Source organism: Polypterus senegalus, chromosome 9 (genome assembly GCF_016835505.1).
Source record: "Polypterus senegalus isolate Bchr_013 chromosome 9, ASM1683550v1, whole genome shotgun sequence".
Lineage (NCBI taxonomy): Eukaryota > Metazoa > Chordata > Cladistia > Polypteriformes > Polypteridae > Polypterus > Polypterus senegalus.
The window spans coordinates 119,978,265-120,004,873 of NC_053162.1; the positions used below are offsets into that span (position 1 = coordinate 119,978,265).

The 26,609-nt window shown below is 39.0% G+C and overlaps 1 protein-coding gene across 4 annotated transcripts in view; it reads left to right on the forward strand.

The window, feature by feature from the left end:
• The window catches only part of atn1 (atrophin 1), a 70,583-nt gene that overhangs the window by 39,345 nt on the left and 4,629 nt on the right, over nt 1-26,609 (forward strand). For 3 of the 4 annotated variants that reach the window (XM_039763648.1, XM_039763647.1, XM_039763646.1), the window contains 2 exons: nt 12,299-13,298; nt 18,437-18,580. In XM_039763648.1, coding sequence (XP_039619582.1) covers nt 12,299-13,298; nt 18,437-18,580 — 1,144 coding nt within the window. The remainder of the gene's footprint in view (nt 1-12,298; nt 13,299-18,436; nt 18,581-26,609) is intronic. The other variant, XM_039763649.1, reaches the window with a different exon arrangement.

Genomic DNA, 26,609 nt, shown 5'->3' on the forward strand with positions numbered 1-26,609 from the left:
ATAACTGAAGTTCACAGTTTTCCTGTTAAAGTTTTGTATTTCTTGTTTTTTTATATTTACCCGTTGTCTTCACAGTTTACTCAAAATGGCTGCTACACAACCAGTTCACACCAATTTCAGCATCAATTTTCCTATCAAAGTGTCTTGCAGGTTGTTATTCATTCTTACTTTTGAAATGCCCAGTCTGCCAGTTTTCAAAAAAGCAGGGATTTGGCTTTCTGACACATATAGACTTGCCTTCATAAAGGCTCAGTCGTACTACTTTTTTTACCAGGAATTTCGTTTGCTAACTTCATTTAAATAATCTTAGTAAGTTGGATCCTATATGGAGGACCACCATGGCTTAAGTTGCAGCAAATATTTGACAGTGCAATTTATTTGTTGATAAAAGTATGTTTGCTGTCAACTCAGCAGCATGTTCTCTTAGTAAAGTGACAGGAAGCTGTTTCTCCTCTGTTCTCAGAAGAGCCCTAACATGCTGCTCTGGAGCAGTTCAGTCACTTTTTATACTTTGTTTCCCAAGCTGTCTTGCTGGCAATTAATATATTTTTTTGTGTGTATCAAAGAAAACTTTTTATGTTAAGTATTCTTACAAAACAGAGATGATTTACTCTTACACAAGTGATGAATAAAACATCTTTCATTTTAATTAATTTCTTTATAGTCACACTCTGTACACCCTGTAAGGCTGTCCTCCTGACGTTGGTGGCGATCTTTGCTTCAATCAGGAAAATAGGAGTCATCCCAACTGACTAGAAAATGGGACTTATCGTCCCTATCTGGAAAGGGAGGGGTGATAGCTTACAGGATAACACTGATCTTGGTGCTGGGTAAACTTCTGACTAGGTCATCCTCAGTAGGATCCGTGATCACTTGCCGACCTGACAGCAACTGGAGCAGTCTGGTTTTAGGCCTTACAAGTCTACCATCAACCACATCCTTGGCACTGAGGGTTCTCATCTAATATTAGCAGTTTCTTTGCAGCCTGTATCGATTTTCACAAGGCATTCAGTTCAGTTGATCAAGCTTCCCAGTAGGATATCCTGAGACTTTGCAGGATCCCCCTGGATTGCTGGATATCGTGGCTGACCAGTACACTGGTACTGTGAGTTCTATGCAGAATGGAAGCAGAACATCTGCGTTTTTCCCAGTGGATTCTGGGGTTTGTTGTGTGTGTGTTCTTGCTCCTAATTTCCTCAAAGCTTGGATAGACTGTGTGTTGGGCAGGGTTGTGAGGTTCGGCAGTTGTGTGGCATCTGTTGGTGAAGAAAGATTCCATGATCTTGACTTTGCCAACAAAGCTGTGATCTTTATGGAGTCAATGGAGGCTCTGACCGGGGCTCTTGAGAGACTGAGCGAGGAGTCTAAGACTCCGGGCTTGCAAGTGTCCTGGATAAAAACCAGGATCCAGTCTTATAATGACCTCTTAGGCACAGCCATCAGCAGTGTGTCTGTTTGTGAAGAGAGTGTTGTCCTTGTCGAGAGGTTTACTTACCTCAGCAGTGACATTCTTTTGTCTTGTGACTCTTCCTATGAAGTCAGTTGATTGACTGGAAGAGCATGGGGTGTGTGTGGGGGTTTGGGTTTGGGGGTTGTCATGAGATTAATGGAAAGAGGTGTGTGTCAGTCCCTGTGTCTATTCAAAAGGTCCATGAATTTTGAGTCCTGGTGCTTCCTGTTTTGCTATATGGTTGTCAAACATGGATGCTATCCTGTGACCTGAGGAGAAGACTGGACTCCTTCGGCACTATGTTCCTTTGGTGAATCTGTGGGTACCGCTGGTTTGACTTTGTGTGAAGGAGCAGTTGCTCATAGGGTCCTGGAGAAGGAACATTTTCCTCATTGTGAGGGAGTGTCAGTTACGGCACTATGGTCATGTGGTGCGATTCCCGGGGATGACCTGACTAACAGGATCCTCATTGTTGAGGACCTGAGCACCCGGACCAGACCAAGAGAACACCCACATAATACCCAGCTCCAACCAGGATCCCAAGCTTCACCCTGTGGTGGGTGCGTCAACGCGCTATATCAGTGCATGCTCCACAACCTAACCTGACCTAACCAGTACATATTACATGTTCCTTACTACTGACTCTGTATAAGCTGTAAGAAAAGCTGTCAAACCAGTTATGCAAACTGCAAGAGCTGAACAAGAGGCCATTGACAGGCTTTCAGTGAATCAAGTCATTTGTCTCAACTCATGTGCAATTGCCAAATGTTTGTCCCCAAACAGTTTTTTATCTACGATATGTACTATTTTTAAATTTCAATAAAAGTTTCGAGTACCATGACCTGTGATTAGTGTCTTTATGATGTCATGCAGTCTACTGTCTTAGCTTATTCTCTTACATGCTCATTAAGAGGTATGTGTCAGTAACAAACTCGGAAGATATGTAATTATTAATGTTACAATAAGCCACCTTCTTCTTCTTCTACTTCCATTAGGGCTTGCCACAGAGGACCATCTTTTCCCATCTCCTTTTGGCTTCTGCCTCTTGCTGTTTTACAACCATGTCCTCTCTCACCACATCCATAAACCTTCTATTAGACCTTGTTTTTTTCCTCTTGCATGGCAGCTCTGTTCTTAGAATCCTTTTCCCAACATGCTCAGCATCTCTTCTCTACACATGTCCAAACCAAAGCAATCTCGCCTCTCTTGCTTTGTCTCCAAACCGTTCAACCTGAGCTGACCCTTTAATGTACTCATTTCTAATCCTATCTATCCTCATCACACCCAATGCAAATCTTAACATCTTTAATTCTGCCACCTCCAGCTCTGTCTCCTGTTTTTTGGTCAGTGCTAACCTTCTCCAACTCATAGAACATAGCTGGTCTCACTACCGTCCTGTAGACCTTCCCTTTCCCATACCTGTCTGTCACAAATTACTCCTGACACTCTTCTCAACTCGTTCCACCCTGCTTGCACTCTCTTTTTCACCGCTCTTCCACAATCCCCATTACTCTGTACTGTTGATCCCAAGTATTTAAACTCATCCATCTTTCCCAACTCTACTCCCTGCATCCTCACCATTCCATTGACCTGCCCCTCATTTGCACACATGTATTCTGTCTTATTCCTACTAATCTTCATTCCTCTCCTCTCTAGAGCATATCTCCACCTCTCCAGGGTCTCCTCAACCTGCTCCCCTACTCTTGCGACAGATCACAATCTCATCAGCAAGCATCATAGTCCACGGGGACTCCTGTCTCATCTTGTCTCTTAACCTGTCCATCACTATTGCAAATAAGAAAGGGCTCAGAGCCGATCCCTGATGTAATCCCACCTCCACATTGAATGCATCTGTCACTCCTACCACAGACCTCACCACTATCACACTTCCCTCATACATATCCTGTACAACTCTTACATACTTCTCTGCCACTCCTGACTTCCTCATACAGTATCAAAACTCCTCTCCAGGCACCCTGTCATATGCTTTCTCCAGGTCCAAAAAGATGCAATGCAACTCCTTCTGGCCTTCTCTAAACTTCTCCATCAACACCCTTGGATCAAACATCACATCTGTGGTGCTCTTTCCTGGTTTGAAACCATACTGCTGCCAACTAATCACACATCCTTTCTTAACTTAGCTTCCACTACTTTTTCCCACAACTTCATGCTGTGACTCATCAATTTTATCCCCCTGTAGTTTCTACAGCTCTGCACATCCCCCTTATTCTTAAAACTTGATACCAGTACATTTCTTCGCCATTCCTCAGGCATTCTCTCACTTTCTAATATTGCATTAAACAGTCTGGTTAGAAACTCCACTGCCATCTCTCTTAAACACCTCCTTTCTTCCACAAGTATGTGTGGTCGCTGAAAGTCAGGAACGACAGGAGTCTCACGAATTTAAAGTTGGAGAGTAGTTTTTTATTCTTGGTGAGTAGAAGGCTGCAGCAGGGAGTTTCCCTCTTTTATACTTCTTTCAGAGAGGAAACTTACACAAGCAGTTAATATTACACAATGTTAGTTTTAATTTAACTTAAGAGGAATTTTAAGACCCTCAGTCGCAGATTTTTCAAATTCTTTCCCTTTCAAGGTAATATGACAGCCATGAAATTTTCTGACTTTTCATTTTGTGTTGTCTTGAAAAATGTACTGAAATCTGCTTCTCAATAGCTTAGTGCAAATAAGTGGTACAGTAGCACAAAGTAGTTGGGGGTCCCCCCCATTAATTGAAACGTTACCATTTTTCATACGAGCGTTTTTGGTTTGTTTTATATTTGAATTTTCTATTTAAATTTGTATTTGCTTTAGTTTAGATTTTCTTAGTCCTGCCTGAGACATTGCTGGTGTATAGTTTGTTGAGAAGCAAGTCCAGTTGATGTGTTTATGAACAATGAGTCAACGACCAACAAAGAAATTCAATGCAAGTGAAGCCCTGGCTGAAATATTGAAGGAGCTGTCAGTTTCAATACTTCAGACAACTCAAATGAAGAGCACAATGATGATGGATTGACACTTTGTCAAGTGATCAGGAAACAAAAATTGATGATGAAACAGTCCCGTGGAGATGCAGCAAATGTAGCTGTCACATGTGCCCAAGGGCAAAGGAGAGAAAGATAAAGGCTGCTTGCTCCCAGTGCAAACTTCCAGTTTGCCAGGAACATTCAGAGCGTTCCTTTGTGTGCCTGGCCTGCAACCAAGTTGAAGTTGAGGCAGATTCTGAGTGACTGTTATGTATGCGAATCAGACGTGTAACTGACGTCTTGTTTTAGTGCTACTATGACTGTATTTTATATGATTTGGTGAACACTGATCATGCATTACTATTACAAAGGTAACATTGACAATTTACATCACATTTACTTCATTTCAGAGGTAATAAAAATTTATGAAGTTATTGTATTGCTTTTTAGGCAGATTTAACCAGTTTAAAATGGTCTGCAAGAAGGGGTCCTGCAAGAACCCCCCATTCATGGAAATGTTATAAAAATGGCATTCATGGATGAGGGTTAAAGCACACCCTCAGCTTTAGGCAGTCTAGTTAGATTAGTTAACTCTTCAAATCTAGTTACAGCTAGTTTTGAAATATCACAGGGTGTATATGGATCAGCAGTTTTCTTTTGCAGAGGCATGCACTTTCTTCCTTATTTTGCACACAAACAGCTCTTTCATAACAGCAAAGTGTCAACAATATCTCTGCAGCTCTCTAGCAGTTCCAACCAAGAATCTTGACCATGTTAGCATAATTTATACATAGGTACATGATAATCATCACTCCTTGTTTTATTTTTTTCATATGTCATCTGGACCAACTGTCTTTCCATTCCTTATCCTCTTCATAGCTGTCCTTACTTCCTCCTTGCTAATCCATTACACTTCCTGATTCACTATCGCCACATCATCTAACCTTCTGTCTCTGTCATTCTTTTCATTCATCAGCCTCTCAAAGTACTCTTTCCATCTGCTCAACACACTCTCCTTGCTTGTGAGTATGTGTCCATCTTTATCCTTTATCACCCAAACCTGCTGCACATCTTTCCCAGCTTGGTCCCTCTGTCTAACCCAGGGGTGCCCAATGCGTCAATCACGATCGACCGGTTGATTGCAAAGGTAGTGCAGGTAGATCGCGTTGCATTCAAAAAATTTTTTTTAAACGTTAGTCTCATATATCCTCCCTATGGTATTTGCCACTTGATTGACATACAGGGAGGCCAGTCAGAGATCTCTTCTCTTCCATCACACTGGTCATCCTGCACTCACGATCAAACGCGCAAGCTACTGCAAAACTCCGGCTGTGATCTAGTTAGCTTTCCAATTTATATCGACTAAAGAAGGGATTTTAAAAAAAAATTGTTTGGGGAGGGTATGGGCTGGATGTGGAATTGGAAGAAGATTTTTTTTCTCACAATGTCACAATCGAAGTGCATTTGTCTGATCTGTCAATCAATCTATCATTGCTATTTCAAAGAAGGAAAATGTGAAAAGGCATTTTCGAACTGTTCATAAAAACTACGAAACTGACATCCTTCCAAAAAGCGATCTGAGAAAGATAAAAGAAAGGGAACTAAAATCGCACTTAATCGGACAGCTGGCATTTTTCAAAAATTCAAAAGAATTCAAAAACTCCTTGACTGCATTATTCAGCTCTACTTATTTATGAGAGTAAGCCTTTTCCCACATAACGATTATTAAATTCAAATACTGTAGTGACCATAAATGTTTTGAATTGTTATTGTGCCATAAAGGTTATTCAGTTATGCAAGGTACGACAACATACATTTTATGTATAAAGTATACTCAGTATGTGTATACAGTAATCCCTCCTCAATCGTGGGGGTTGCGTTCCAGAACCCCTCGCGAAAGGTGAAAATCCGCAAAGTAAAAACCATACGTTTATATTGTTATTTTTATATTGTCACACTTGGGTCATAGATTTGCACAGAAACACAGGAGGTTGTAGAGACAGGGACTGCAAACAAACATTTGTCTCTTTTTCAAAAGTTTAAACTGTGCTCCATGACAAGACAGAGATGACAGTTCCGTCCCACAATTAAAAGAATGCAAACATATGTTCCTCTTCAAAGGAGTGCGCGTCAGAGGTAGAGAATGTCAGATAGAGAGAGAGACAGAGAGAGAGAAAAGCAATCAAATATCAATAGGTGCTATTAAGTATGTGAAGCAACGCCCCGGCAAAGCAGCCGCAAGGAAGGGAGCAATGTGAAGGCAGTCTTTCAGCATTTTTTAGAGGAGCATCTGTATCCTCCAGGCCAGTGTACGAACAGCCCCTCTGCTCACATCCCCTCCGTCAGGAGCAGAGAATGTCAGAGAGAGTGAGAGAGACAGAGAAAAGCAAACAATCAAAAATCAATACGAGCTTTTAAGTATGCAAAGCACCGCATGGGAAGCATATCGTAGTATCATTGAGGAGTTTTATTTAATACTTAATACGTGCTCTGATTGGGTAGCTTCTCAGCCATCCGCCAATAGCGTCCCTTGTATGAAATCAACTGGGCAAACCAACTGAGGAAGCATGTACCAGAAATTAAAAGACCTATTGTCCGCAGAAATCCACAAACCAGCGAAAAATCCGTGATATATATTTAGATATGCTTACATATAAAATCTGTGACGGAGTGAAGCCGCGAAAGTCGAAGCGCGATACAGCGAGGGATCACTGTATGTATGTATGTATTGTAATAAGTTGAGACATGAGGCGTGAAAAGGTTTGGGGCAGCCACCCGTTTAATCCGGTTTCCTGGCTGCAAACGTACTTGAGACATCATAGTCAAGTTTACACAACAGAGTCCAAAACAGAACTGCCTGCCAGAGCAAAGGCAGTGGGCTTTATAGTACAGAGGGCGGAAGTGATGTCGTCCTCTGGGCCGGAGCTGGAAGTGACATCATCCTTGGGGCCGGAACAGGAAATGACCTTATCCTTGGGGCCGGAACCGGAAGTGATGTGTCCTTCCTGGAAATGGCGGCTCCTGGTGGGATTTCCCGGGTAAGACCTGCAGAGAACTCAGAAAGAGCGTCAGTGTACCCCGCTCCCCCCTGGGCAGATGTATAATCAGTATTTTCTAAGCCCTTCAGCTGCCCCCCATGCACACGTGTGTGACAATATATATATATAGAATTTTTAATGTAGGTATGGTCATGTCGACCTGGTCATTTTAAAAGTAGCTCGCAAACTGAAAAAGTGTGGACACCCCTGGTCTAGCCAATCGGTACAGGTCCTTTTCTCCCCCCTTTAGTGTTCAGCCTTTCATACAATTCATCATATGCCTTTTCTTTAGCCTTTGCCACCTCTCTCTTCACCTTACGCCTTATCTCCTTGTATCTTCGTCTACTTTCTGTATTTCTCTGACTATCCCACCTCTTCCACTGTATATTCTCCTGTACTGCCCCATTTCATCAGTAGGTTTCCATTTCCTCCTTCCTCTGTCCAGATGTCACACCAACCACCCTTCTTGCTGTCACCCTTACTACTTCTTTTTTTTTTAATTTTATTGATTTTATTGCAATCATCCAATACAAATAGATCAATTTTTACAAAAAATAGGATTGAAAGCAAATCAACCCTGACCCCTGAGAAAGAGAGCATGGCCAACGAAGTAAAACTTAAAACTAGTAAAAATAAATAAATTGATGAGTTTAATAGGCGGATAAAGATAAATGGAGAAGAAAAATAAATGGGAAGAGAATCTGCTTCCTCAGTGCTTTAAGAGCTTATTCTAAAATATTATTGATTTGATCCTGCCAGGTTTTGTTAAAGTTCTGCACAGATCCTCTAAGTGAGAGTTTGATTTTCTCCAATTTCAAATAATATAAAACATCAGTTACCCACTGACTTAAAAGAGGAAAGTTAGGATTCTTCCTGCTAAGCAAAATAAGTCTGCATGCCAATAGTGTAGTAAAGGCAATCACAGTTTGTTTGTCCTTCTCCACTTTAAGTCCACCTGGAAGAACACCAAATTCAGCTGTTAACGGGTTAGGAGGGATTGTGACACCAAGTGCTGTCTGAAAGGCACTTAAAAGTTTTTGTCCAGAATGATGTTAACTTGGTGCAGGCCCAAAACATGTGACCCAGTGAGGCTGAAACTTGATTGCAGCGTTCACAGGTTGGATCTTGCCATGGAAACATTTTAGACAGTTTTAAGCGAGACAAATCTGCTCAATATATAATTTTGAGCTGAATAATTGAATGCAAATGAAGCTCGACTAATTTCCTTGCATTGCTACCTTTCATTCCTTTTCTGATATGTTGAGTGAGAGATCCTTTTCCCATTGTCCTCTTGGATCTCTGAAAGGGATGGACTGTAAAATAATTTTACATATTGCAGAAATGCTGTCTTGAGTCTTCGAAACTGAGCAATATTTTTTCCAGCATAGAGGAAGGTGGGAGATGAGGAAAATCAGGCAGGTTCTGTTTAACAAAGTTTCTAATTTAAAGATAGTGAAAGAAATGTGTTGCTGGAAAGTTAAATTTGGAATGTAATTGTTCATAGGATGCAAAGATGTTGTCTATATAAAGATCTCTAAGTAATTTAATCCCAAATGTTTTCAAGATATTAAAAACTGAATATGTTTGTGAGGGTTGAAAAAAGTGGTTCTCATGCAGAGGTGCCACAGATAAAAGATTCGCCATCTTAAAATGCTTTCTAAATTGGGTCCATATTCTGAGTGAGTGAAGCACAATTGGGTTATTAGTATATCGGCGATAACTTGCATTAATAGGGGCACAAAGCAGGGAATATAAAGAAGTACTACAGGATTTTATTTCTATTGCACACCAAGCCTGTGTATGTTCATCTATTTGTGTCCAGTTTTTATAGCTTGTATGTTTGCTGCCCAGTAATAAAACTGAAATTTGGGTAGCGCCATGCCACCTTCTGTCTTAGGTCTTTGTAGGGTCGCTCTTTGAATACGTGGATGTTTTAAGTTCCAAATAAATGAGGTTATGGTTGAATTTAATTGCTTAAAAATTATTTATTGATGTATATTGGAATGTTTTGAAATAAAAAGAGAAGCTTAGGAAGGATATTCATCTTAACAACGTTAATTCTTCCAGCTAGAGTGAGATGAAGGTTTGACCATCTATGCAAGTCTTGCTTAATTTTTTCCATACAGACGGCAACATTTTGTTGGTAAAGAGCTTTATGTTTACTTGTGATATTTACCCCTAGGTATTTAAACTGATCTGCAATGATAAAAGGAAAGTTGTCCAATCTAATATTGTATGCTTGTGAATTCACTGGAAAGAGCATACTTTTATCCAAATTAATTCTGACACCAGAGATCTTTTGAAATTCTGTAAGTGCTGTTAAGACTGAGATCAGAGATCAGAGATTTTGTGGGTCTGATATATACAGTACCATATCATCTGCATATAGAGACATTTTCTGTTCAAGTCCTTTGTTGTCAATGATGCTTATTCTTTATATTTAACATTTAAATGCTTGTACTCACACAACCTTCAGAACACTTCAAGGAAGAGTGACAAACTTGAGACTTCTCTGTGCTTTGTGTTCATTAAAAAAACACTGTCATCCTGTTTAAATGTTGATTTAAAACATATTCATGTGAAAACATTATATACTTTGTATTTTTCACTTCAGATTTTTTTCTAGAGAAACCAATTAAGGTACAATATTATTGGTAATCAGTCAACTTTGCCGACCTCATATTTATATCTTTATCAGTCTAAAAAATCCATATTGATTGAACTTTAATTTCCAGTCAATTGCTTTTTCTTCAGTCAATTTGGGGTAAGAAGAGTGGTGGCTCTGAGGCTAGGGATCTGTGCCGGCAAACAGAAGGCTGCCTTTTCAAATCCAATAAATGCCTGTAGTGATTTCACTCCGTTGGGCCCCTAAGGTTTGATGTTGACATGCATCCAGCCCTGTAAGAAGCCCCTCCAACTTGCAAGGGAAAATTTGGGGATTGGCACTCCAGCCACTGTAAAAAACCTCACACTGTTCCATTCCATCCAAACTAGTGTGGTGCTGAGGTGTCACCCTGTGCACAGATAAACTCAAGTCTTAATTGGGATCCTGAGGTGGTTTGTCGTGTGGTGGATGCAGCAATACATTGTATTAGTGCATGCTCCCAACCTCTCTGTCTTCAGGGACAGGGTTAACAAAGTAGTTCTTAAAGACATCAATAAAGTTGAACCATCATAATTCATTTGGTTAAATAGTTAGTCATGTACTTGAAGACACCAGTGGAAAATAAAGGGAACAGTGTTTATGATTGAAACTAGAAAGCTCTTTTTCACACACAAAGTACACCTTGACAACTTTTCCCAAGAATCTAGGTGAAATATTGAGAAAACTTTGCTATTAGTTAACCAAATGTGCTTGTTTTACTGAATGTTCTGTCTTGATTTCTCAAACTTATGACTTTTGTTGTTTATATTGGGCTTGGTTCCACATCAGTTATTGCTGCCTCTGAAAGGGTCTGGTCATATGAAAACCCTGATCCTAGTGGCACAGAATATAATCCAAATCTTGATCATTATAATTTCAGAACATATATTGGCTAGTAAATGTGTTGCTTTACATCTGCTTTTTCAGTTAATGGGAAACATTTTATTTTGATCTTGGAGGTATGTACCATAAAGGTTTTTTGTATGAATTGACTTTTTTGACTTGACTTTTTTGTTGGTAAAGTGCTATTTTCAAAGTATGAACATAGATGGAGCATGTAAGGTGTACCAGTATTAAGAGGCTGCTAACCACAAACTATTCAGTGTAGAAATGTAGATGGAAAAATACAAATTTAATAAAAGAAATAATTTTCAGTCAGAGCAAAGAAGGTTGTTGTTTTTTTGCAGTCTACACAAAGATCACTACACAGGCTCATACTTTGATGCAGTGTGAGAATGACGATTGTTAAAATATTACTGCATCAACAATACAGTTTCATGCCATGTTGATTTCAACCTCTGTGCTTGATTCTCATATTGGTATTTGTTGATTTAAGACAATGCAAAACCACATTCTGCATGTATTACAAAGGTATTGGTTCCATAGTAATAGCGAGCAGGTGATTGATTGGCCTCCCTTCAGTCCTGACTTGTCCCCAGTTAAGATTGTGTAGCACATTTTTAAATATAAAATGCAACAAAAAAAAAACATTCTAATTCACATTGGAAGACTTGTTTGCAAAGGGAATGGTAAGAATCTACACCTGAAACACTCAATAAATTGTTATATTTAGTACCTAAACATTTATTAAAGTGTTGTGAAAAGGAAAGTCAGCTTTACAAAGTGGTACATTTTTTTAATGCTCAAATATTCTTTGAAACTTTTTGCAAGTATCAAAATAAAAACGCTTTTAAAAAAAAAAATTCATTAGGTATACAAAATAATGGGCTTTCGTGATTGCTTTCAGGCCATAGATCATTAACTATAATTTACTAATCACTGCTTTCTCTTTTTATTTGCATGTTCCATACTGTTCCAGCTTTTATGAGTTGGGGTTATAAGTTGATAATATTATACATTAAAAATTACCAACAAATTTAAATAATAATTGGTATCTCCTATAAAACTAGGGATAGAAAATTGGCATGTGCTAAAGCTGGAGTAAACGTCTATTATTTAAGCTTTCTGGAATCAGAGTTAGGTGATTTTTCAACAACTTCACAATGCTGTAAGCAACAACGAGTGATTGTTAGCTTACTTTTCAGAATTTGGATTACGTATCTTCCTAAATGCTGGATAACTAGAAGATATTGAATACCTGTTTGTGTCTGAGGTTTTATATAGTAGATGTTTTTGCTTCAGCAGATCCATCTTGGATCTTTATTTTTTATGTCTAAAGTTGTTTTTATTTTCACCCCCACAGAAGGAGAGTCGTCCATCTTCCGGACTATTGCCATTCTCTGGTTCCTTGCCTCATGCCCTTCCTCCTGGACAGCCAGCTTCTGGCTTAAGTGCGACATCTCTGAATATGTTAGCTGAGCATCCTACCAACTCAAATTCAGCTATGATTGCTAATCCAGCCTCTTCACTAACACAGACTTTACTTTTGGGGCCACCTCATCACCATCCCTCTATACCTCGTCCACCTCAGATTGAGCCAATTCTAGCAACATCTCAAGGCTCTGTAGCCACAGTTCCACCATATCTTGGACCTGACACGCCAGCCCTCCGTACTCTGAGTGAATATGCCCGTCCTCATGTGATGTCACCTCACAATCGTAGTCATCCATTCTTTGTTCCACAGTTCCCTAATGCGAGTCTTGGGCCTCATCCAGATGCTACTGCAGCTGCTATTCTTGGCTTCATTTATGGAGGCCTAGAAGGTGGGCTACCTCCAACTCATCCCTCTGCACGGGAGAGAATGAAACCTGGTTTTGAGTTCAAGACTGAAAATTTTTCTGCTGATCTTGCCCACTTGGGTCATAATCCACATTCAGCACTCCTGTTGGCAAGCGACCCCTTGTTTAACCCAAGGAATTTGGCACCTCATCCCCATGCCCATCCTGCCTTTGTACACCCTTTTCCACATCCTCAGCTTCAAGCACAGATGCATGTGCATCCCAGCTCCAGCACTGCTGCTGCACTCCATCATGGGACTCCAGCCACTCCTCAACCGCCAGTAGGAGCAAGGATTTCTGCAGATCCAGAGAGAATCCCTCCAGGTGCAGCACCAGGAAGTGGTTCAGGACCTGCTATTGGATCAGGGAGTGCACCTGGGAATCCCAGCACAGGAGCGGCTTCCAGCTCCACTGGGGAACCCCTGGGAAGACTGCAAATGGTGAATGTTACTCCCCATCATCACCAACACTCCCATATTCACTCACATCTGCATCTGCATCAGCAAGATACTGCTCTCCATGCAGGTAGGCATTCTTTTTCATATTACATTGGGAGATTGCATCAAAAACATTGTATTATATTGTATACCTCAAAAATGATAATTTGCTAGACCAGTTAAGTTACTTTCTTTATTCATCACTATAAGGCTTTCATGATTAGCTAACTCAATATCTTTAGAATCATCTGTTTAATATATTGTCTGATTAACTAGTACTAGATGAATTTGGTACTTAATTTTTCTCTTGATTGCTTGAATAGTGTTTATCAAGAATGATGCTAAATTGACTAAGTACCATTAGTTTGATTGTTGGTATGTGTATATTACCTTAACAATGAAGTTATCCAGAAAACAGACTGTTTATGCTTTATTCATTTATTTAGACCTTTTACACTAAACACTTACTGTAAGTCAGTTCATAAGCCATCCAAATCCATTACACTTCACTATAGTTTTACTTCTCTTATCATATGGTGGTCATTATGACAAAAGGCAGAGCAGGACAGACCATGTTGCTCTATCCTTAGCACTTTTTTTTCCTTCAACTTCTTAGGAATTTCCAGATGCTCCCAGGAAAGCTAAGACGTTCTATGCCTCAAGCGTGTCATGAACTTGGCCCTTGGTCTTCTATCTGTGTGCCATGGTTGTATACTTTATGATGTAGGCATCGAGGTATCATCCGAACTATATGCATAGACTACCCCAAGTAGCTTATCGTCTGAGGAAGCGACTCCCAACCTTCCACTTCAACCCTGCACAGGAACCTCATTTTTCCACTTGTATTTGACATCTTATTATTTCAGTCACTGCCTAGAGCTGAAAAACACAGGCAAGGACATTAGACTGACTAGTGTATTGAAAGCATTATGCAATGATTTAGCACCCTTTTCACAACCACATACTGTTACAGTGTCTGCAGTACTGTTTTCACTGTACTGAGTCACTGTCAGAGTCACAGTCACCTTTAGCAACACCTTTATCAGCAAGACTATAAGGTAATTGGACTTTTCCACTTATGGTAGTTGCTCAGTTTTTACCTGAAGCGAACAATCCAGTCTTTTTCAGTAGAAGACCATGACCTCAGATTTGGAGGGGCTAATTCTAAATCCAACTGCATCACAAACAGCTTTGACCCATTCTAGAATACATTCTCATGAAGAGAAGAGGGTAACATCATTTGCAAATATGAAAGATGCAATTCTTAAACATTAAATAATATTAACTGCAAATATCAGAGATTACAACCCTTAGGTTTCCAAACTAGGTACTCTCTAAGCTATGACTGTGCCTTGAAAGTCTTTCCTTGAAAATCAATTATGAATTTAATGAAAAGTCAAGCAAAATGACACCTTGTATTGGCTAACTAAAAATATTACAATATGCAAGCTTTTGAGGCAACTCAGGCCCCTTCTTCAGGCAAGATGTAATCTATGATGTAGATGTAATGTAAAGGTGTCATTTTGTTTAACGTTTCACTTGAAAATCGAGAACAGGAGTGGAGACAAGATTCACTAATGGTAGAGCCAAATGCCTGTGTTGAATAAGCTTAATTTACAGTAAAGCATGCAAGCAACTCTTGCTACAAAAATATGGAAACTAAATGGCAAGCAGCAGTGATTTGGGACCCAAATTAATTGAAGCGTCTGCAACAGGATCCTATGGGGTACATGGTTGTAAACGTTTTCTAATTCCGCAAAGAACATGTAGACTGGATTGCAAAATTTACACAATCCATTAAGTACCTGCACAAGGACAAATGGTTGCTTGGCAATTTCATGTCCAATACAGAATCTATATTGCTTCTTTTAGATGTGAAGTTCAGCTATCTGATACAGTCTCAATCTCAGAATCTTTGCATTTGCCCTCCCAGTGAGGGTGAGAAATATAATCTCTTGCTCAGTGGAACACGTCTTCTTGTTTCCCTTTTTCAACACTGGTGACCATGACTCTAGTCTGCAAGAAAACATGTGTAAACCACAGCCCAAAACATTAAGCATTTCCAGTAAGATCTCATCCACCTGGCTTTGTCACTACAGAGCTTTGTAATAAGCACTGTGCATTCAGTCACAGTAATGGATGAACCCAATCCCATCCAATGATTCTTACACTGTATCCTTTGAGAAAGACATATTTACCTGATTTAGGATACATTGCACAAAGTGTGTGCTTTACCCAAGGTAAAATCAGCCTTGTGGCTGCTTCCCATTTCATTGATAATAGTAGCTGACCAGCCAAAAACAACAATAGGCTGTTCAATGTATCGAACAGGTATGAGGTGCACACTGTGATAGCTCATAATTCCACACTACAGTCTTGTATGGTGCAAGTGAAAAAAGTGCTTCCACCAACATAGATAATATCCACTATTTCTATAAAGAAACACTTTTTTAAAATTTGGCTTTTATTTTGGGTCACCAATATTTTAAATACACATTAGCGGCTATTCAATTGAGGGATTTTAATTGTGAAACAATTTATTGTCTAATTTCAGTTGACAGCTGTACTATGCAAAAAAGAAAGGAATCACCTAGTGTTATGTTCCAATGTGCATATTTATGTGTCATAAATTAGAGTTCTCAATTTGTTGAGACTAATTGAACTGAGGAAATGTCCTTATTACATGTAATTGAATGACACACTTTTATCTATAGAGAGGGTTATGAATTCAAGTTTGACTTTAGATGAATTAAAAAAGAAAATAGTAAAGTGCAATCCCTAACTTTTTGCAAAAAAGAGAAAATTAAAAAATCACTATATTATGAGGTAGGTACTGAGATCACACTGAATCATGTTGTCCTTGTTCTCACCTTAATCTTTACAGAGGCATTGAAAACATTCTCAATAAATCAGAATGTTTTTGATTAACTATCGGAAAGGATAGAGTATTGTGTTTTGCTTACCTGGCTTTAGACCTGGCTGAAGTGAACAACAGTTTGAAGAACAAATGTCAGAGAAGCAAGAGTAAGAGAGATATTTATAGAAAAGAAAAACATGGCCTTTACTAGCTATGAAATCTTTTCAAATACTATGATTCTTTAACACTAGAATTACCAAAGCCTACGAAAAAAAAAATGTTAAATCCGTCCCACCTTAAATCCCTTCACACCTCTCCGTCAGCGTCTTTTGTCTTGTAAATGTGCCTATCAAGACGAGCAGCAAGCAGCCTACTATTCCATTCCCCCACTGCTGCAGAACGAGCACAAAGTTCTCCCAGCTCATGCCATGATTGTCTGGGAGTCAGGTACCTAGAGATGTATAGGGAAATAATAGATTGTTATTTGGATCACATGCATTTCATGTGCGTTACATTTCTACAATAATCTATGTAAACACATTGTTAAAACAGAAATGTTTTTCATATTTTAGTAATAAATGACAAAATGTAGACATAAACTGTATAATGTGTGAAGCCTGAACTCCAAAGGTCAAATAAACACTTTCACAAAAGGTACAAAGATGATACAACAGCTTCTGTAGCACCAGCAGGAGAAACTGCTGACTTGTAATGAAAAGTCCCCTGGTTCAATACTGACTGCCTCGTATATTTGATATTTGAGTAGTGAGCTGCTCTTATTTTTAATATTATACAATAAAAACACTTTTATCCTCTCAGTCACAATCACGATACATACTACAATCACCCAGGGATCTGACGCTGTTAGTTTTTATTTAAAACTGGGAATAACTGTAGATGTGAGTGGTGTTTTGAGACAATGGAACTGGAAATTATCTGATCTTGATGGATAAAAGCTGACACACAAACACTGGTGAATCTGCCTTCTTGGTATTTCATTGTCAGTTTTATTAAGTGTTCCTGCTCACGCTGAATTAGTATGCACCTTATGGTCCATGATGTCAAAGCCACACTTGCAAAAAACAGAGACATAGGTATAGAGAGAGTTGAGAGATATTCAGATGATAACGAGGGTTCTACATCGGAGAAAGAATGCACGTCGCACTTTTGCCGTCACTGTGCTTTGTGTATAAAAGCCAGATCGAATGTTATTTACCTATTTACCCTGATTTAATTACTTACTTCCTACAGTGTAAAATCACAAGTGGACTGCAGAGCTTCTTGTGTTTGATCGACACAAGCATGTTCAAAAAATATATGTGTAATGCCACAAAAGTGTATGCTGACACTTTATTTTTCAAGCAATGGCACGAGAATGCAGTCAGACTTCTTTTTTGGGCACATATACCGTTCAGATCTAAACACTAGCATGGAAAGTTGCTCGCGTACTAAAAAGTCTAAAGCTGCAGGTGGAAGCTGCAGTCGCTGTACTTTGTATATAAAAGCCATATCGAATGTTATTTACCTATTTACATTGACTTATTTACTTACTTCCTATAGAGTAAAGTCACAAGTAATCTGCAGAGCTTCCTGTGTTTGATCAACATGGGCATGTTCAAAAAATACATGTGTAATGCCAGGAAAAGTGCATGCTGACACTTCACTTTGCAAGCAATGGCAAATAACAATATAGTATTTACTCTATACATCTCTAAGCAACTGACACGCAGGTAAACAGACTTGCTGAGAAAACTTTGTGTGGCCGTTGGGGGATGTGATAGCAGGCTGCTTGCTGCTTATCGACACATTTACAAGAAAAAAGATGCTGATGGAGAGGTAAGAAGGGATTTAAGGTGGGTTGGATTTACGAGTTTTTTCATAGGCTTTGGTAATTCTAGTGTTAAACCTTCATGCTTCACTGAAGATAAGGTGCAAAAAACAAATCTTGTTAGCTTTTTGTATTTAGAATATTTGGCCAGATTTCGATCGTTAGTTTAACCATGTGCATAACAAGCTTTGTATTACAATCATTTGACATCTACCCATTACTATCACTGTTAAACAGGCAGTGAGTAGAGTATGAAGAATACAGATTTTTAGATGCGCCAGTTCCATAAATAAAGTGACAATGTCTTTAAGAAAGTCATGTTGTTTGAAGGACAAAAATCATTATTATTAGATTGGTATCTGCTTTGTCTGGTATGGTGTTACGAAGGAATATACTGTACATCATCACAGAATTGTAGGTTTTCTGAATCTTAAGAAACAGCAAGTAGTATAAATGGAAGTGAAATTAAATGCATGTGTATGCAGTACTTTGATTCTGAATTAAAAATCACTGCTGAGATTTTTAAATATATACTTTCCAGCCTCAGCAGGAGTTCATCCCCTGATAGACCCCATCACATCAGGTTCACATTTGGCTCGGCTGCCCTACCCAGCAGGAGGAATAGCAAACCCTTTGACTTCTCATCCTCTTCATGAGAGTGAGGTGCTGAGACACCAGTTGTTTGGTGAGTCTTTTAACGAGTTTTATTTTACCATCTAAAATATTACCTCGGAATACTAAAGGATGCTGTAAAGCCGTTCAGTGGTATACTATGGGAAAGTACATAGGCATTTAATAGTGCAAATTTCCCATAAGTAGGGGTGTGCAATATTGACAAAAAATATGTCAATATTTTCTGTGATTTTGTCCGTCTCGATAAGTAGATAATATTTTGCATCCTTTAAAAATGTGTTTGTAAAAGTATTCACTTGTAAAAGTCGACTCACTCTTTTTAATAGAGTATGAACTGTTGCTTACTAATGATATTATTGGAACCAAAATATTTAAAGAAATACACCACCCAAATATATTTTATTAAATTCTACTTACCCCGTGTAGACTGCTGTGGTGGGAAAAAAAATTTTTATTCTCATGCTTTTTTGTAGCAATTAAATATTCAATATTCAAACTCAATGTTGTTGATAAGTGATCAGTGCTGAAGAGTGACAAAGAATGTGAAAAAGTCCATGGAAAAGAGGAGAAAAAAAAAATCTCACCTATCTTACGTTGCATAACCCACCTGTCCGATATCCATTTGTATGGTCAAAATGGCTTCCTGAAAATGTCTGCATTGAATGTAAAATCAGAAAATGAAATTCCCACAATGCACCTACTTGCAAATGAGGATGATCCATGTCTAGCAATTAAATTTAACATCGTAGATTACGAGGCTGGTGGTGTCTGTAATTTGACTTCTGGTTCTGTTTGATCACTTGTTTCTAAGGAGCAGGGACCATGTATGTCTATATTAGCACAGTGCATGCACTCTCGATATGTGCACGCAATAGTCTGTCCTACTAAGCTACAAGTTTTCTTGCTGCATCAGACATGTTTGGAGTTGACCATGAGTGAATTTTGGTTAAAACTGAGTATCACATTACTAAACTAATCCAACACCTCATAAAGGCGGCACTCAAAGTAGTGATGGCCATTTTGAAATGCAATAAGCAGAGGTACTCTTGTTAATACAATCCGAGAAAGAGGCAGTTCTGATCGCTGAATTGCTTTTTTAATGAAAATTTGAATTTCAGGATATGCATTGGACATTAATGATGGGTCACACCCCGTCAAAAGTTACTGAAAAGGACTTGATAATGAAGTGCCACAATAGATGCAGATCTCAGTACTCAACACACCCAAACCAACACATCTGCCTAACAACATCATCATTCACTGTCTCATGGCAAGTATAAATGAATGACTAAATGAAGTTAAAATTGCTGTGTAATTGGAAATGCAAGCAAAAGTGTTTAACATATTATATCCGTAGACACAATGCTGATCTAGACTCTGTTCACTATTATACCATTTAGTGATGCAATAGTCAAAGTGATAGAAAGATACTGTAGCAGTCAAAAGTAGCTATCTCTTCTATCTCAGTGCTCATTAAAATGTACAAATCAATCATTAAGCTTCAGTAACCTTGTGCTCCTAAACTGATAACAGAAATTTAATCTTTTTATTACCTTTCATTGTCATTGCTCTCTCCCTGAACCCCAGCAGTTTAAATTGAAAGGGCTGGAGGAAGTGGGGGCAGGTGTTTAGGAAGAAGCCCCATGGGTATAGTCTTTGCAGCACAGGATTTCACTGCTATTCACTAAAAAGTTTTTAACAGGTTGCCCTCGTGCATTTTTTCTCATTTGAGAATGGCGTCTGGTCTTATCAAACTAGACTACATGACACAGTGAATGTAGATGATACATATCGCAAACCCTACCCCTAAGTATAAATTTGTTAGTATGACTAAAATATACACTAAGTAAACAGTTGATTGGTAGCTCTTCCCTTCAGGTACATAAGCACCTTAAATATATGGGGACATGGACTATACCACTAAGATTGTGGCTTATTAAGATACGCAATTTCTGCAGAGGGAACCCTCTGTGAAAACACAAATTGTACAGGTGTTCAGTTACACTGAGAGCTGCAGACTTATGTAAACTTTATTTTCATATGTAAACTTCATATTCATATTTCTGGAACAATTCTTGTATTCTGGATCAAAGCTGACATTGTTTGTTAAATGGTGAAAGAAATGCATCTTTCCATAAACAGTGTTCACTTCTTGGCTATTAGTTATTGTACATGAGTAATAATGGAGCTAGGTTATGTCTGTAAAGCCCTTCTGAACAATCGCACCATTAACCTGTAGTGTTGATATTGAATTTGTTCGTTTATGGGATTTTCATCAAAGTATAATTCTACAAAAATGTGGACTGAAACATAAATTCAGATTTCTCAAACTAGGATGGCTTTTTCCATTGCACAGCTGTCCCGTGTTGGTTCCTCTTTCCTTGATTTAGCAATGCTTATATTTTACTTATTCTAGGAGGCACTAGGAACATAGTTACCTGTTGCACCTCCACATGAAAAAGTCATATTATTTCATTTGCTTATCAGCATAATTAGGTTATGTTATTACTTTATTGATTTTCTCTGTTTCTCATTCCTGCTGACAATACTTGCGTTTACTGAAAGTAGTTTGTTAACATATTTTCTGGCTGTCCTCAACACCTAGTGCATGAAACCTGTGTGTAGCTTGGAAGCCACATGAACTCTGTTTGAAGAGTGGTATCTAATAAATTATTAAAATTTAATATTAAGTGTATTGCAATAGATAGATGTGTGATTTTAAAAAATACTGTTTCAGCTGTATTTTTTAAATTGTAGCTTATGTTTGTGAATATTTTTAATTTTTCTTATGGATGAGAAAAGTCCATATAATTTTCTAAAACTTAATGGTAAAAAATTAAGGGTAGATGTCTTCTTTTTTATAAGTTGTAACCTGTCCTGTGGCATGAGCTATGAAAAGAATAACAGAAAAAATTGCTAGTATAGCATCCATCCATCCATTATCCAACCTGCTATATCCTAACTACAGGGTCACAGGGGTCTGCTGGAGCCAATCCCAGCCAACACGGGGTGCAAGGCACGAAACAAAACCTGGGCAGGATGCCAGCCCACCGCAGGGCACACACACACACACCCACACAATAGGGACAATTTAGGATCGCCAATACACCTAACTTGCATGTCTTTGAACTGTGGGAGGAAACTGGAGCACCCGGAAGAAAACCATGCAGGCACGGGGAGAATATGCAAACTCCACACAGGGAGGACCCAGGAAGCGAACCCGGGTCTCCTAACTGCGATGCAGCAGCGCTACCACTGCACAAATCGCAAGTATAGCAATTGAATGATAATTTTAAATCTTGATGATTTAATGTTATCTTTGTTTGCTTTGCAATACACCTTGTTTTTTTATTTTAAATGAAATACAATACAACAATGACTATTGAGGTGGACAGCTGACTTTAATTCACAACAGTGGTGGGAGGTAGCATTGGGTTGATGAAATGTTCCAGATCACAAGGATTTTTTAATTAATGAGGTATATAATGTCAGTATTTTTCTGTTGCGTGCAAAGACAGCAATTTGACAAAGCCTATGATAAACAAATGTTACTATTTATTTCTTGAATTTTTCCCCAAACACAATTAGAAATATGTACAAAACTTTCCATATAATTGTCACATTGTTGGATATACTGCAGAAAGATACATAACATGCATCACACTATAAGAACACTCAAGTGTCAGTGTGTGCATTGGTGTCAAGTAAATTATTTTGGAATTTAAAAACAGTGTTAAGTGATAGTGATGCATGGGATCTTGGTTAACTTTTACGTTTTTCCACCAGAAACCAGCCTTATACTGTATGTGGCACTTTAGAAAACCTACATTCAGTCACATCATTTGACACAACCATTGCTCGTTAGAATGTAGTGAATCTGCAGATAAAAAAATGCCTGCACCTTTAAAGCACCCATTCATAGTTGAAATTATAAATAAAATGCTAAAAGATGTGTGAAAATTGTCACACTGATTTTGTGACCTACAATAAAACATATTGTCGCAACCTTCCATGTGAGTAGAGGAAAAAGCAGGACAATCTCAAAGTAAAGAAGAAAAAAAGAACAGTTTGTTCTTTTTTTCGTAAATATGTCAGAGATAAAAAAAGTGTGTCTTGAAATTTTACAACAGTATGGAAAAGAAATAAGCAGTATTGGCTGTAGTGTTTCATTTGGTGGGTACCTTCTTTTTTTAAATTTATTTTTATATTCGACCTGTTAAGGGAGGGTTTGTAATCCCATCATGCTGCATTACTTTAACAAGATGAAGTAGGACTGATATTATTATAGTTTTTCTCGATTGTTCAAAGGTATTTTAGAAACAATAGTGTATATTTTGAGAACAACTGACACGACAAAATTGTGCTTCCATTTGTCAGACAGAAAATGCATGCTGAAAATTTAATTCACATAATTCTTCCTAAAGTAAACAAAATGACATAATGGTATATAAAAAGAAAACAATATTTAAATAACTTTTCACCACAGACAACAAAAATAAAAAAAACAACCATTTTTTCCAAAGCAGTACATCCAATCATACATCAGCACCAGCAAACATTTAATTGTGCCCAAAAAGCTAAAAAGTCAATCAGCAAAACATTAATGAAGAGGGGTGTTAACTAAGCTTACCTGCAAATTCGCATTAGGCCATAGAGTTTCATGTACATTACACCTAATATCAGCCTTTGCCAGACAACTTGGATAAAAAGGCTTTGGGTGACATATCCAAGGTTGGCATGCCTCTGCAGTGATGTCATCACAGACTGCATCCATGGCCTCAATGAGTGTGACCTTAACATGTGGATTGTGGTTATAAACCTTCCACAACGATACAGAAAAAAACTCCTCAATGGCATTGAGAAATGGGGAGTATGGTGGAAGATATATTATTGGTATCCTTGCATGGGTTTGGAACCACTTGTGAACTCCTGCTTGTGACGGTGCGGGTTCTGCTCTATGCTCCTATCCAGCTTCTGGGAGCGCTCGAACCGTCGGTAATGTCACCGATGAGCAAGGCAGTGAAGACATCAACCATGAAGCAAGGGGATGGTGCAAAAAGTGTTAAGAGCTTTTATTAAAAAATAAACAAAATCAAAGTGTTCAAATAAATAGTGCAGTGTCTCTCAAATAAATCATTAAATAAATAAATAAAACAGGTGAATCCGTGGAGGTTAAAACCACAATAGAAAAAAAATCCTTTAAAACTAAAGCCAGGTGCGTTCTACTGGCAGCTCCCATTCGGACCCAACAGGGGAGTCGCCCTACCAGCAAATGCAGCTCCTTCTTTTCTGGACCGGTAGCCCTCCGATTCCCAGCTACGTCTGGCTCCAGTCAGACCGAGACTTGGGTTCCTTCTCCAGCGGCCAGGGTGTTCAAGCTGGGGCTCAACATGCTCAATATGTCCAAAGCCTCCACGACTCCTGCTACCTTCTGCGCCGAATCGTTTCCTCTGCCAGTCACTCCAGCTCCTCTAAACTGCTCAGCTGGAGTGACCGCTTCCAACAACCCCCCTCCGAGAGTTGGCCAAACACTCCTCTGGGGCTCTTCTACCAGCTGCACTCCATCTTAACAGAGCCTGTTCTTGGTCATGCTCTCACTCGCTCACAGTTTTCTCCTTCCTGGTTCCTTCTCCTTTAACCTCCCATTCTCTTTTTCCTCTCTCCTTTTTTTTCTTTTTCTCCCCTCCATCCGCCTTGCGCTTCTTTTAAATATTACGAGGACGTGGATCAGGTATGGCAATTAGCAGCTCCTGGCAACAATTAAGGATGCGGACGACTCTTCACCTGTGCACTTAAGTGAGGACCATCTGCATCACGAATCACCCGGGAACTGCTCTGGCCACACTACCACGCCCCCTCTCTAAGCCGCGAGTGCGGCGACTATTTATTTAAAGACTGGCCTTTTTGACTTGAGCTGTGGACCTGCTATACTACACAGCTATGATCGAATCTCACATTGACCCATATGATGACAAAGTTTTCCACCTTCATTGCTTCACCCTCCATTAATCGCTCTGCATGCCCATGAAAGAACATCAGGAGATGAGCTGCATTATAGACTCCAACTATAGTATGACGATGTATGACATCATTTTGTCCTATTGCACACAGTGTGATGTGACCAATAAAATTTCAACCACCTCTCCTTTTTTTGGTCAGATTAAAGCCTGCTTCAACTACAAAAACACATTTCCATCTCCATCATTCTTTGGAAAAGAAAAAGAAAGTTTAAAGTACATACAATTTAATACTTTTAAACAATGCCACAATGCATACTGTACAATAAGCATGAATGCAGTACAGTTTACTGATTAATTCGGTGAATTGTGGAGTATATCCATCCATGTAGACACGGGGAGAACATGCAAACTCCACGCAGGGAGAACCCGGGTCTCCTAGCCGTGAGGCAGCAGCACTACCCATTGCGCCACCATGCTGCCGTCGTGAAGTAGATACAGTAATGTATTACACTGACTAAATTAATACAGTAAATACAGCGTATAACATGATTTCATGCAGTCCAGGCATACCTGAACATACTGAGACCTCTGCTCTTTCACTGTGGCACTGTTCCATTCAAATGGTATCTTATAGACCTGCCTCACTCTTACTAAATTCCTCTTCAAAAGCTGGTCAATAGCAGCTAAACTTACAGTGTTGATATTTCGAAAGACATCCTTGTCTTGAATGATTTTCTGTTTAATGTCTTTTAGGCGAACGGCATTGTTATCCAGAACCATATTTACTATAGCAGTCTCCTGTTCCGTTATAAATTTTTCCCATATGCCACCAGCAGCATATGGTGTTTTCTCTACCCTGAGGTGTGCAAAAATTGTATTTTTCATGGTAGTCAAATGTTAATACAAATGGAATATACCTGTATGCATATCATTTGTAGTATGTAATAGACTATACTGTCAATGTCAACCCATGGTTAATTACTTTATTAATAATTATTGCCCTTATTTTATTTAATATACAGTATATCTAGTTTGGTTGTAAAGACCCCATCCAGATCTTCCTCTTTGCAATTGCACACCCTACTTTTTTCTTACTCCTTCTGCTTCTATTGTGTTTGATCAAAGTGACTTACCTTGCGAGTACCTTTGTGTGTGACTTCATAATGAATTGTGAATCAATAGCTTTTGTGACTCACAGAGAGTAAGCAAGACTACACAGCTACAAAAGATTTATCTAGATTGAGAAGATAATGAAAGGACTAAAAAAAGTAACTCTCAGGTGACATCTGTACTCTATGCCATCATTTGTGTAAAATATTTGGCAAATTGTGTTTTCCATTTGTTTTGTGAAAAGTGAATTAAATGAGAAAACATTCAGGTTTCAGCGAATGCCTTTATGGTTGTCATAAATACATTAATGCATTTGCAATATTTGATATTTTGTGACATTATATCTGAACAATCGAGAAAAACGGTAACTTGAGTTTCACAAATGTTTTTGGGGATATACAAAAGGATGTCACAAGCAATACCAACCCATAGTAAGCATCAGGTGCCACGTCAAGGCTTTCGGCAATCAAATCTGGTCATGACATCTATTTCTCATTCACCCTACACCTCCATGCTGAAAATGATTCTTATGTTTGGTTGAGCTGCAGTTGTGACCCGCTGGGCTGGCTACTTTGAGCAGTTGTTCAAAGCTGATCCTCCGGCTAGGACGTTGGATATCTCTGGGTCCATGGTTCTTGAGGCTGATCCTCCAATTAGCTGTGAACCACCCAATCTCACTGAGATTGCACAGGTGGTGAACCAGCTGAGGGGGGGAAAGGCTGCAGGGATCTGTGTTATCCGGGGTGAACTTCTCCAGGTTGGTGATAAGGCTGTCCTCCTGGCATTGCAAGCAATCTTTGTTTCCATTTGGGAGGTTGGCATCATCCCAACTGACTGGAAAACGGGACTTGCCATCCCTGTCTTGAAAGGGAAGGGTGATCGCCTGGATTGCAGCAACTACAGAGGGATAACACTGCTGTCATTGCTGGGTAAGGTCCTTGCTAGGGTAGACTTCAATAAGATCTGTGATCACTTGGTCACCTACCAGCGACCGTAACGGTCTGGTTTTAT